Raw genomic sequence first — 14553 nt, 5'->3', positions numbered from 1 at the left:
ACTGCTGACCCTTTACTCCTGTGCATTTTGTCTCGTTTTTTCCCCCCTTAACGCATATTCATCCAAACCAGATGTGGCTACTACTACAGCATGGAGAGCTTTGCATTGGCTACTCCAGATGTGCACTGTGTCATTCAGCTGTAAGAGAAGGAGTTGTGTGGGGCTGTAAGGGTGTGTGTGTTTATATCATTTAAAAACAGACACTCACAATGTGTATGCTTTGTGCCTTCTTGCCCCCCAACTACACATGAGTAGCACTGTGTGTGTGTGTGTGTGTGTGTGTGTGTGTGTCGTTGTGGGGCCGCTGTCTGTGCGCGCGCTGACTAGAGGGGGCGGCTCTCCCTCAATGATTGAATCCAGCTGTTGTGGAAGTGCTGTGAGGGGGACCGTTAATTTGCATTGCTAAATAATCCGTAGAGCCGACAGAGTGGTGGGACAGTCCATTTCGAAGAGGCATTTCTGCAACACTTGGTCAATGTACCGAAGCTTCAGCAGCTCTACCAGACAGCGCTTAATGAAAACCTGGTGTCGGCTTTCGCGTAAAGGCGCATAGCATAGGGGGGTGGCGAGGGGATTTGGGGGAGAATTTACGGGTCGTCTAAATCTCTCCTTTGATAGCAGCCATAAAACATGGGTTTTGAAAGACGTGGCTTCAGGTTGTGCTCATCTGCAAGGTCAGTAATCTTCATTTTTTCCGTAACGGACTATAGTTTCTGCTTTAACTGCAGTGTTTGAATGAACACATAACGTCATAAGGTTCCTATTTTCTCTTGTTTTTTCAACGATTTTTTTTCTGAGAAGAGTTTTGAAAAAAGTTTAAATCTTTTCTCTGCAGGATGTTGGCAGCTCTGGTATTTATTCTGCTGTGTATCCAGCCTGGACACGGACAGGTAACTTAACGCGTTGCCTCACTACAGACATGTTTTCATTCATTTAGCCCAAGGTCACGGTCAGAGTCTGGAAAAGCTGCACACAGTGTAATCAACGGCTTTAATGACGCATGAAAACGGTGATAAAAACAGTCCATGTGTGAAGATAGAACGTCAAACAGATTAACAGTTAACAACTAGTTGAAAAACTAAAATATTTATTATATCACATTATGTCATTACCACAATGGCTAGTCATTGCCAAGACATGACCTCATTTTATATGACTTTGTAACCAATGTGAAATTGTTTCTATTCTTACACCAGTGAGGTATACAATGTGTGAAAACCACTTTTATTATTTAAAAAAAGTTTTAAAGACTTATTTGATGATGTGGTGATGACTATTTCCTCTGACATCCTAGGACAACTTAGGAAGCTAATTGAAAGTTTTATGACATTTCATTTTTCACAAATTGAAGCACCCAAAAGTGCCTGCAATCATACATAGTTAAGAGCAACTGCTTGAATTACGTTATAACAGCCTCTTGATTGTATCTCCTCAGACCTGCACAGAAGGTTTTGCCTATGACCGCAGGGCCAGACAGTGTATAGGTAAGTGACATGACTTCTATACTCCCATATTGTGTAAAGTTATATTTTGAGCATGTAGTAGATTAGAATATAATAGAATAGTCTTTATTGTCAATGTACATGTAGCCTACAACAAAACTGGAAGCAGTCCTATCATGGCAATCATCAGAAAAGTGCAAAAGGTAAATGCATATTAAAGAATGAAGAACCTCATCTAGACCAAAAAAACACCGTGGTGTGAGTGGGTGTTGTGGGTGCAGCAATGTCTTCATCAGTGCTCTACTCTGTGCTCCAGATGTGGACGAGTGCCGGGCCTTGCCAGATGCGTGCCGAGGAGACATGCGCTGTGTGAACCAGAACGGAGGCTACCTGTGCATGCCCAGGACTCTGTACAACACTCCGTACCGACCAGAGACCCCCGTCCTGCCCGAGCCTGTGTTCCCAGACCCGGAGACCTACCTACCAGCCGCTCCGAGGTCAGTGGAGCCCAGCTACCCCCGAGTGAGGGCCACAGCGCAATGCATCCTGGGATACAGCGCTGGAGAGGATGGCATCTGTAATGGTGAGTGACTGCACACAGATATCATGCCTTCTGATGCAAGATAATTGGAAGAAGTACTTCGACCATTTACCATTTAAAAGTACCAATTAACCAATGTAGGCTACAAATACTCAAGTGAAGCACAATGAATATGCAAATTGTACTTCAGCAGAAAAATGGCCCCTGGGACTGATACATTATTGTATCTGACAATATCAGATTTATAAACATTAAAATTCTACTATAAGCAGAATTTTAATGTTGTAGCTGGTGAGATGGAAGTATATTTAACTTTATAAGTTGAGCAGTTTACCATGGGTCCGTCCCCCTTTAATAGTTCACAAGACAAATCCTGAGATTGTTATTGCAACAGGAAAAGTTAATTTATTTCTGCCTTTTAATACATTGATAGGAGCTGGTGAGAAACAGTATTTCGTTTTCACTGCAAGTACTAAAAGATCTTGAATCTTGAGGTTCTGATTTACGATTGTGTTGTCTTCAAGAAAAACCTGTGGGCCCGTGGGTCATATTTGTCAAAAGTCTTCAGCGTTTCCAAAAGTGCTTCTAAATGTTATTGGGTTGTTTGCTTATACCAGCTGCAAAAAAAACCTTGTTTAGTTACTCACAGTTGGTCAGCATGCTCTCCCAGTCGCCACACAGAGTGAATGTTGCAGATGAGACTGAAGTCAGTTTACTGTTAGCGCAATCACAATTGTTGCAGAGTTGGATTGTGACCAGTTAAAATAAAAATAAAAAATGGTTTACCTTGTAGGGCTTGAAGATGCTAAATTATTAGTTTGTAATAACATTTGTTAAGATTAGCAAAAAACATTTGACTATTCTTTCCCACCACAATACGATTTGTCATGCAACCCTTTGGCAGGGTCCTGACCCCACCAGAACAACTTTTTAGATAAAAGGCAATTTTTCTCTGTCCTCGAATCACTTTTCCATTTCTCATTTGTTGCGACTCTCTGGAGTGTATTTTGTCTTTAACAGTGACACATAGAGAAAGAGAGAGAGAGAGCTCACATCAAGTTTGAGGAATTTTAACTTCATAATTACCTGATGTAAGACATGTAATCCTGGGTGGTACATATCTGTCTTCTGCCGCAGCTGTTTGCAGTTTCTGGCCCCAAAGTTTTTGCTGCAATCTCTGCGTTCAAGATGTGGACATTTGGAGAAAGACAGACCTAACACATGCCACCTCCCGCTGTTTATCAGACGTCAGAGAGTGGAACTAGATAGACGAGGTGACACGGGGGCGAAAAGACCACGGTGCAGGTGTAAGTCATTAATAGATTGTTGGTAGTTGAACTGGTGGAGAATGTGACTGTTTATCAGATTATAGGGACAGATGGTGTTTGAAGCAGCGGCATCATGTCTGCCATCGCCCCGGCCCGAGCTGCGCAGCATAGGGACCTTCAACTTTAGGGAAACTTCTGCTTTCCGATTGATTCTGTTGGATTTCACAACCGCGAGAGATCCCAGCTGTCAGATAAACACTAAATGTCTGATAGCGTTCCCGTACACACACATATGGAGATACACACTCACGCACATATGCACACACACACACACACACACACACACACACACACACACACACTCACATACACACACACACACTCACAGCTGCTGTCTGACATACATCTTAACATAATTACCCCAGTGTGCGGAGCCCAGACCAGACAAGCTGTTGAAAACGTCCTCCTTAACGTCCATTTGGGCTGTTTTTCTCTCATTTTTGGATCAATCGGCCATGACTATGTAATGAGTGGAAAATGTACACATAGAAGTACACTTTGGTCCGCCTAAAGAGAGCGTTGAGAGTTGAGCTCATGCACAAATACGGACTGCTTCTCTCACTCTCTGTAGGGGAGATGGCCTGTCAGGGGAATCAGCTCACAACCTTGTTTGGGTAAACTCCACCAGCACAGTGCCAAAGATGAGGTCATTTGTTGCCAAATCTGTGCCCGAGTCGGGGCTGGAGAACAGGCATGCCTCTGTGTGGGCCAATCTTAACGAAACCCTCACAACCCTAGAGGCTGCACTGTGTGTGTGTGTGTGTGTGTGTGTGTGTGTGTGTGTGTGTGTGTGTGTGTGTGTGTGTGTGTGTGTGTGTGTGTGTGTGTGTGTGTGTGTGTGTGTGTGTGTGTGTGTGTGTGTGTGTGTGTGTGTGTGTGTGTGTGTGTGTGTGTGTGTGTGTGTGGTGATGTAATGGCTTGTTGATTGATCCTGCTATGGGGCAGAAATTACACAGACTGTGACTTCCTGTCTGAACTTGCAACAAACAAAGCTTTGTCTTGGAGTTAAGGGCAATGCACTGCATCAGTGTGTCTCTAATGGCATCAATCTGAGTGAACAATATAACCGATTAACCCTTGGCATAACCCTGTGTTTATGCATCTGGTTTGTTTTTCCAAAGTCAGATGTTGCTGCAAAGGGATTTTTACAAGCAGCATTATTGTGTGTTATACTATTATCCCTATATTAGAGGATTTGTGGAACACATCCTTTCAGCCCGTCACATAATATAAAATAATTTAAAAAAAACATCTCATTCCAAAGCCATGTGCATTGAACAGCCTCCAGTCTGAACTACAGAGCCAGGTGGCACAGATTCAACTCCCATTCAGCCATAACAGTATTAGCGTGGACGGAAAGGCATAGCTACCAATGACTTAAAACTGGAAGACGTTACACAGCCTTCAACAAAGCAATACGCTAGGGAGACATTTTGTTTGGTTAAAGCTAATTAGAAAAAGTAGTTCAAACTACTTAGTAAAATATTTCACAGGTGAGCTGACAGTTCAGCTTACTGGAAGGTCAATAGCCCTGATATCTAAACCTGTCCGTAATGAAAGATTCCCATCTGGACAATTCACCGGGACTCAATTACAAGGAATGTCACATTTTTCTTGGAAGCCAATCTGGAAGTTCTATTATCTGGGACACCAATGGGGGTTCAATTAGAGAATCAATGAAAACAAAAAATGAATTCCTTTGCTTTTAGGCCAAATTCTTTTTGAATTTTGTATTTTAAGTAGTAAATGTAGTTGAACTAACCGGCCAGCTAGTGCAAGATGTAGTCAAACTACCTGTTTAATTACAAGTAGTTCACTACTCCCCAAAACTGATGGTGTGTTAGCCTATACTATCATCCCTCTCAAATAACACATGGATTTTTAAAAATACATCATTAATCAGCAAAAAAAGAAAGAAACATAACCAACAGTTTATGAGACGTTTTTATGGGGCACCTTGGTAGCTTGGGGCCCAGGGCAATAGCTTACCTTTGCCCTAATACTGAGTCCGCCTCTGGACACATCTCATTCCTAAGCCATGTGCATTGATCTGCTGCTGCTAACAGCCTCCACTGGTCTGGCCTGCAGAGCCAGGTGGCACAGATTCAACTCCCATTCAGCCACAACAGCATTAGCGCGGTTGGCCGGTGATGATGATGAGAGGGGACGCCTGGTTGGGAGTCTGTGTTGATGTTAATGCCAAAGGTGAACGAGGTGTTTGAGGCCATGGGCAGTGTGCAGTGTGCAGACCAACTGGACCTATTCCACACCAATCATTTCTTTGCGGACCTGGCTTCATGCACACAGGGCCTTGTACAAAATCCAAACCAGACAAAAAGCATGTGAAAGTATGTGGATGTATAGTATCATTTTGGTTTTATGTAGGTACTTGTTTTTTTTTTGAGAAGTCTTTCTGTAAGATTTTTGTTGACGTGCCAGCACACTGGACTCGAACATGCTTTCCAAAAACCAAGATTTTTCTGTGAACTGTTTTCAAGTTGAGATCGACATTTTCCTAAAGAAAAAGTATTCCCATGTAGATCATCCAGAATAAGGCAAGGCAAGTGTATTTATTCAGCATAATTCAGACACAGTGCAATGCAAAGTGCCATAAAAAAACATTAAAATAAGACATAAGGAAATTATTGAAGTTGCATTTAAGAGATAATAAAAACAGAAAGTGAAACCAGGCCGACAAATTGTTGAGAATAACATTTAATAGACGATTTAAAAAGCAAATAAAAAGTTACTGGTTAAAATGAAAACAGAAAAGTCTTCGGCTTTGCTTTAAAGAGCTGAGAGTTGCAGCGGACCTGATGTTTTTCTGGAAATTTGTTCAAAATATGTGGTGCATAAAAACTGAAAGCTGCTTCTCCATGTTTGACTCTTGGCACTGTACAGTAAGTATTACTGTCCCAGACGACCTGAGAGCAATTTAGAAATGAATTTTGGCCCTAAACTATTTATTGCTTTATTAACTACATCTATTTTGAAATCATTCATTTGACTGACAGGAAGCCATTGTAAAGACCTCAGAACTAGACTGATCCACAATTTTTTTTATATATATCTGAGTGAGGACTTGAGCAGCATAAAGGGGTCAAGGGGGGTATTGTTTCTGGAAAGACATGTCGCAGTGCAATTTATTAACCTTCACTGCTTCAATTGATTGCAGACATTCTGGAGACAGATCTGCTCAAAACGTCTGGACGGAGAACCAAACATTTACTACGACTAGTAAATCAAATGATGCCTCCAGCTTCCAGAAAATCTGTCTTCTTGTGTTTTTTTTGTTTTTTTTTTACATTTCACATGGGACAGCGCTGTTCATTTCCGCCCATAATTCCAATTTTTTGGAAGATTTTCAATGTTTTTACTTGAATTAAAGGATTACATGTTCCTCTCTGGCTTAGGAGACCCCACGGATAAACCCCCAATGAGCTTGATAGTTTTATCCCAAAACAAGTAGTTTTACTTCTTTGATCAGGCTTGGTGTTGAGTGTATTTTCCATTTTTCCAGAGTAGATGGAATGAGCCCTGTTGACACGTTAATCTTAACAATGAAGACGACATAGCATTGAAAGCCACGGGGGATTATTTGGAATCAGTTTGTGCACCAATTTGCCGTCTAGATCTTGTGTTTTTTTAGTACCCCTGCGTGTATAAGACATTTAGTCATTTCAAACAAATCCCAATCTGTCATGTCTCCCGTGAAGCTGATCGGGGTTGTCAGTGGCAACGTGAAATCAGTCTATATAAGGAGTTATACTAAAACCCTCCGTGTGTGTGTGTGTGTGTGTGTGTGTGTGTGTGTGTGTGTGTGTGTGTGTGTGTCTGTGTGTCTGTGTGTCTGTGTGTGTCTGTGTACTGAGTACCGTTGGCATTTGACCATCAGAGCGAGGACATTTTTGCAATGTGAGGACATTTTGCCTAGAGTGTCCAGACAGAAGTACAAGGATGTGTGTGTGTGTGTGTGAGAGAGAGAGAGTGCGTACGTGCATGCGTGTATGTTGAAGATCTGCAGTAAGGCCACACATTGGGGGCAGATGAAAACCGTTGTACAGAGAAAGTTTTAACTTGTAACTACAAGCAGGTGCCCAGGCCCGTGTAGCTTTTGGCCGGCGTCCCGAGCGCTCGGGGGCCTCCTTCGCCCCACAGCGGTCCAAGCTGGCACACAGGCCAACAGTCCCACCGACAGACGTTATCGCTTATCATAGCTGCTGCCTGTCCAAACACAAAGCTGGGCCCCCACCCATTCCATTTCCCCCCCAAACCGCTTTCCTACGGGATCGGTGACTTCATGGTCTGAGAACCGTGAGCAAAGGTTGGAATTTTTAATCTGTCATATCCTCATAAGGAAATGTGGCCATTATGATGTAAGTGTGTGAGCCGCTCCAGGGGCGTCGACGGAATTTGGATCGTAATCTGAGAATTATTTAATCTTGTGCGAAAACAATTGGAAGTTGATGCTGCATTGAAATCTTAACTGTTGTGTTAAGAGTTTTCTCTGCCGTTCAAACACCGGGTGGTGAAAACCTGAGTGTTGGAGAAACAGAGATAGAAAGCCCTAAGTCAACAGGGGAAATTCTATAGTCTCGAGGATGTTGCTTTTGAGCAAGGCATGCCACCCTGGAAAGCTGCAGTGGAGTACATTTTTGTGACTTTTTCATTGTGATATCTCAGTACTGTAAATCTGAAAAAGGGACGACCTATTTCGAAAAGAACTTCACATAATCATCATATTCCTCCACCTTTGATTGAGCATTTATAAACCGAAAGGATGCATTCAACTAAATATTTCTGTTTTTGTTATACAGTACATCACATATGAAAGTTCCTTCATTCATAGGCAGCAACTTATCTTGACTCTGTCAACCAATCATTGAAAGCAGGCTCTCCAGGTGGATTTCTCTAGAGTTTATGGATGAACTAACCTTAAATAACTATAATCCAATATGATTTCACAGAAAGTGGTATTATTAAATGGTGAGTCATACTTTTTTGGTGTTAATGTCCTTCACATTGACTCAATATCATTCATAATTGAATTGTCTCTCTCTCTTTCTCTGTTGCAGACATTGATGAATGTGAGACGAACACTCATCACTGTAACCCAACCCAGGTCTGCATCAACACAGCAGGTGGATACACCTGTTCCTGCACTGAGGGCTTCTGGCTCATCGGGGGACAGTGCCAGGGTGAGTGACCGAGGGATTTTACCGTATTTAACTTTTTAACTTGAGAAAGCTAATGCATCATAGTAAATGTAGTTGTTGCACACTAATGCGGATACTAGCAGAATTGTATGGTGTGTCAAGGATTTGTTGCTGAAAGGCTTTGTACTCACAAGGTAAAAAAAGTTTTGCCTTTTAAATCATCAACAAGAAAAAGTTATCTTAGCAGTCATGCCCAGGACAAATAATGAAAAACATTAAGCATAATGATGATTATTCATTCATTAGATTGTTTTTCTCTGTCAAGGTTTCTGGTTTCTGCAAATTGATCGTCTAACACTGTAATGAATGTAATGGCAGAAAATAGGCTGCTAATGATTGTAGTTTTTGGCCTAAACCACCTAAAGTGGTCTGAACACTTTAAATAAATACTGTAAGCTAACAAGACCATGGCCAAGTAGGGACATCAGTGTGTAACTATGTCCTAACGTTAAGATCAATACATATAACCTGTCAGCACTGTTGGAAGCATCACAATCCTGCTTCTTAGAGGAAGAGCGCCCTCTTCAGGTGTTGTGATATAAATGCAGCACAGCAACTAAATCAATACATTGCCAAGAAAGATAAATGAAAGCGATTTTGTAATTTTCACAACTCCCTCTAGGTTTTTATTCATATCACATTGAGCAGATTTACAGTAGATATGAAATGTTGTATGTGTGTGTTATGGCTCAGAACCATTTTGTACTTTTCTTTTTTTCTGATCAGATATCGATGAATGTCGCTATGGTTACTGCCAGCAGCTGTGTGCCAACGTCCCCGGCTCTTATTCCTGCTCCTGTGACCCCGGATTCATCCTCAACCCCGATAGCCGGACGTGTCAGGGTATACACACACAGACACACACACACACGCATATCCAAACACACACACACACAGACAGACAGACAGACAGACAGACAGACAGACAGACAGACAGACAGACAGACAGACAGACAGACAGACAGACCGACATATTCACGCAAACACAATCATACACACAAGCAAGCATGCACGGTCGCACACAGAGTCACACACAGAGTAACACACAGTCACACACACACACGCACTCACTCATCCACTCACTCAGTCACACACACACACACACACACATACACACACACTCAGTCTCCAACAAACAAAGTGAAGACAAGTGCCCGTTTTCATTTCTATCATCGCCGTCACACAGGTCAACCCACATACACACTTCACTCCCATGATGTGAACAGATGTTTTATTTAACTCCCTTCTACTGTTCGTCCTCCAGATGTGGATGAGTGTGAAGAGGAGCCGTGCACTCACGGCTGCTTCAACACCTACGGCTCCTATATGTGCAACTGTGACGAGGGCTTTGAGTTGGCAGCCGACGGAACCTCCTGCATTGGTGAGACGGGCTGGTTGTGTTGTTGGTCTAACCCTAAGTGGTGGAAAATACCTATGTACGATCACTCAGTAGCCTAACATTTTGAAGGTTCATCCTTATGCTTTGCAAAAAAAGAATATTGTACTATTTACTTCACTGCATTTATTTGACAGCTGGAGGTACTAGTTACTTTACAGATAAGATTCAGACGCAGACTTTAAAATGTTAAACAATGTGTCTTTTAAGGCATAAAAGTTTCAACAGAGTAAAAACGATAAACTGTTTTCCACATGTAAGAATAACTGTTACACAATTTAGACCTTTAACAATGTATTTAAATATCATTGAATGACCTGCAATGACATTTATCAAAAGGATTTTCTTTCGCTCCTATAACTTATTTAAACGTTCATGTCTACTGTGGGAGGGAACCAGAGGAAATCCACACAGCAAACTAAGCCAACTATTGTTCTGATGAGTGTTAAATGAATCCTTTTGTATTTTTCATTCCTGCTAGACTTGGATGAATGCAGCTTCTCTGAGTTTCTGTGTCAGCACAGATGTATAAACACACCCGGCTCTTTCTCCTGCGTCTGTCCGCCCGGATATTATGTTTATGAGGACGGCAGGAGTTGTGAAGGTAAAGTTCAGGACGTGGAGACGATGACACAGTCACTTTACTTTATGAATAAATGTTCAACAAATGTTCTTCTTCTGATTTCTAATGTTACTCTGCAATTATTTGGACAACTATGGAATTTAACATTACACCTAAAAGCTGCAATTAAATTCCTTTGAATGTTGCTAGTCACTTTTTGTATCAGGAAAGTTTTGAATCCAATATAACCCTGTATTATAGTATTTATCATTTGTCAGCTAAAATGTATCTTATGCATCAAGGATTTCATTTGGTTTACATGGCACGAGTGCACCTGCAATGCTAGTGTACTTAGTGTACATATGGCCTACATGTTTACTGAGTTTTTACATCAGCTTATGTTTAAAACCAGCATTGTCTCATTCAGTTTTATTATGCGCTCTGTCATTCTTAACTGTATTGTTAATGCTTTTTGTGAATGTTGTTTCTTTGATGATGTTGATGTTGATGATGATGATGTGTTCACTGACCTTTTAATTGTTGTGTGTTTGATTTTGAAGATGACAATGAATGTGACACTGGTAACAACACCTGTACAACAGCACAAGTATGTTTCAATTTCCAGGGAGGCTATACATGCCTGGATCCTTTACAGTGTGCCCTTCCTTACATTGAAGTTAGTGACAAGTGAGTTCTCCATTTTCATCCTTCAAATGCATTTTCATCTGTATTCCATTATATGTATGCTTGTTATAACTAGGGGTGTCCCCGACTAAGAATTTACATATTAGAATGTACATAGTCGAATCTGATCGGTCAAGTCTTGTATATAGTCAACAAATAATCGAATTGTGTTTTTTGTGATTAATATTAATCCATATTCTCTTATGCAACATAACAACCGAGCCATTCCATATAAAAGACATGATTCAGCAACCCAAATTGGGTTCCTTCGATCGAATCGTCCAATAGTTGACCATTCGGGGGTCACCCCTAATTATAACAGAGCCATACGGAACACAAAGTTAAATTCACGTGTATAATTAATACTTACAATTTTTCCTATTCTCCAAACCCCGTGTGTCTCCCCCTGTGCAGTCAGTGCATGTGTTCAGCTGAGAACCCTGCCTGCAGAGACAAGCCCTTCACTATTCTGTACCGACACATGGACCTGTCGTCGGGGCGCAGTGTGCCTGCTGACATCTTCCAGATGCAGGCCACCACTCGCTACCCGGGCGCCTTCTACATCTTCCAGATAAAGTCGGGCAACGACGGACGAGAGTTTTACATGAGGGTGAGTACCGAATACTGAGGAGATGAATGGGACGCATTATTTCAGAAATCAATAGGACATTGTATAGCACAACACCTTATGCTGCGATGTCACAAGCATACAATAACACCAAGGAATTCTAGCACTATGCCAAAGTTGGTGATGGGGCTACATTATAACACAAGTTGATTGTGTTATGAGAGTCATTCTGGTAACATGTATAAATAGATTTTTCATTTCTTGCCAGCCGTACATGTAGTTGTGCTTTGTGCTTCCAACAGCAGCAAGCAACTCCAGATAATTTGCAACTAACTGACAAAATAAAATGGCACCACTTACAGAATTTCAAACTCTATCAACAGACAATCAAAAAGAAATTGCAGTAGAGAGCAGGAAAGGAAATTACAGTGCTGTTTGATTGTTAAGCAATTTGTGTGTGAGGTGCAGACACAAGTAAAAACAGTGCACTCCTTTTTTAGTTTATGTCATAACATAGCAATTTAAAAACAAAAGTGGGTGGATAGATTGATAGACAGACAGACAGAAAGTCATACAGAAAAACAAATTGCAACAAAAGATAATAGTTTGATGTCTGCAGTATGCAAAAGAAAAATGCACCACATGAACACAAAGGTATGTGTTGCACAATGCCTGTAAAAACTATAAGGACACATTTCAAACATTGAGATTTCATTGCAGTATGCAGCCAGTAGATGGCACAACAAGTGTGTGCAATGTGAATTCTGTTGCTTAAATGTGTACAGACACAGAAGATTTTGTTTTGGAAAATGTTTAAAGTATACAGATTATCTGTGACATGTAAAAATACCCCCTTGATATATCAGACTGAGTTTCCTTCTGTTGTTCCTTGTTTGTACAAGCCCTGCCTGGCTCTGTGCACTGTGGAAATCACCTCCAACTTTCCACATGTTTGCTGATTGTAAATGTTATTACAAAGCCCTGAGACTTGGGTATTCCCTCCCCCCCCCCTTTCCCTCCCCCATCATCATATCCTATTCAAACATTTCCCGTGCTTCACATCTAACATTCCTCTTTCTTGTTTCCTCTATCCTGCAGCAAACCAGCAACGTGAGCGCCACGCTGGTGCTGTCGCGGCCCATCAAAGGCCCCAAGGAGGTGGTGCTGGACCTGGAGATGGTCACGGTCAACAATGTCATCAACTTCAGAGGCAGCTCCATCATTCGTCTGACGGTATTTGTCTCAGAGCATCCGTTCTGAGGGTCCCACGTGAACTTCACCGCCTCCCCCCAAAAGAATCAAGCTGCACTCATCTTTAGCTGATGTAATGGTTTGTTTGAGACAGCTCACCACCCCCCCTTTTTTTAAAGAATTTTTATTTTGTATAGCTTTAGTGCGTAACTTTTTCATATAAATGAATGTTGTTTGAATTTGCTGAACGGGTTGACACAAATTAATTAAGCCAATCAGCTCCACAAAAGGCTCTCTTTATTTCTCAGTAAACTGGTGTCACCCCCCGACACTGGCGCAGAAGCTCAAGAAAAAATCCCAAGAAGCACCCAGTTGTTTATTCTTCCACTGCTGACAGAAAACCTGGACGTACAGCAGAAGGTATTAAATCTGTGTGCGATCGCTGAAGGCTTACCTCACGTAGATGCGCTGACAGCGTTCCACAGCATTCCTCATGGGGGCGACAGAAGTTACGCACTATAGCTTTAAATCGTTATGTCACCCTCAATAAAGACAAGTCAAGATAAAGACTCAAAGTAAAGATCCAGCTGATGGGAAAGCCTCCCTGTGCTCCCATCCCCACCCTGGTTAAATGGACACTGAGTTTTTATGGCTGCCACATGGACTGTTGACATGGAGGGATATTTATGATGTACAATTTCTGACATATTCTATTTAGAAAGTTGCCTGAAAATTATGGAAATGACGGTGTACAAAAGTATACAGGATACAGTTTACCCCAGTTGTCTGTGAATTTTCACCCCTTCAGATAAGCTGTGAAAGTGACTTTTATATGCTTGAACTCAAGTCATTGCATCATGACTGCCATCAGATCATTGTCGTGTTTATTTTTTATTTTTATGAGTGGCAATATTTGAAATGATGTAACAACCAGTCCTCAACTGAAATATTGAGCACAGTTTCTTTTTAGACCAATAAATGTCTTCACAACACAACTGACATGAGCGGACTCTTCAACTCCTGAAACATTTTGGGATTATAATACAATACTTTTAGGGAACTATGACATATTATGTGAGGTTTGCTTTTACAAATGTGTGAGTTACATGAAATAAAAAATATCCGGGTTTCAGATAAATGGAAAGAAATTTGGGATTATAAGAATCAATAATTGTTGATCAAATGAAATAAAACATTCTTTGGGACCATGGTAAATCTTTGAATGCTATTCATGAGATTTGTGCTCACAACAATTACATTTTTTTTTTATCAAATTGCAAGTTTTGTGATTTGGGATAAGTAGAATGTATTGTGTGATTATATTAGCATATTTTTGGGATATATTGCAATATACCAAATATTGTCAATGGGGGGCACTAGGTTATTAATTAATGTAGGGCATACTTCTAAAGTCAGTGAATTTTTTCTCACCAAATTGTAATTGAATATCCTCAGCAAATAAAGCGACAGTCCTGGGTTGCCAAGTTTCTATCTGTAGACTATGATTTATGAAATGCAGTGACATCGAGCACCAACAAACACCAAAAAAAAAATCCAAACAGAAAGACAGTGTTGCTCTTATGACTTTTCGGGGAAGGAAGTGCAAACACACGGCGCCAATCCGG

At 41.2% G+C, this 14553-nt stretch overlaps 1 protein-coding gene across 1 annotated transcript; it reads left to right on the top strand.

The window, feature by feature from the left end:
* The first annotated feature begins 568 nt into the window (after positions 1-568).
* fbln5 (fibulin 5) lies at positions 569-14049 on the top strand. Its single transcript, XM_080042268.1, has 11 exons — positions 569-674; positions 836-890; positions 1436-1484; positions 1759-2025; positions 8387-8509; positions 9254-9370; positions 9792-9908; positions 10405-10527; positions 11046-11172; positions 11584-11779; positions 12836-14049. The coding sequence occupies exons 1-11, from the start codon at positions 631-633 to the stop codon at positions 12995-12997; spliced, it is 1380 nt and encodes a 459-aa protein (XP_079898394.1). The 5' UTR covers positions 569-630; the 3' UTR covers positions 12998-14049.
* The last annotated feature ends 504 nt before the right edge of the window (positions 14050-14553 follow it).

This window comes from Ammodytes marinus (assembly GCF_949987685.1).
Source record: "Ammodytes marinus genome assembly, chromosome: 15".
Lineage (NCBI taxonomy): Eukaryota > Metazoa > Chordata > Actinopteri > Uranoscopiformes > Ammodytidae > Ammodytes > Ammodytes marinus.
Note: the sequence above shows the minus strand (reverse complement) of the source record. Positions and strands in the feature narration are given on the sequence as shown.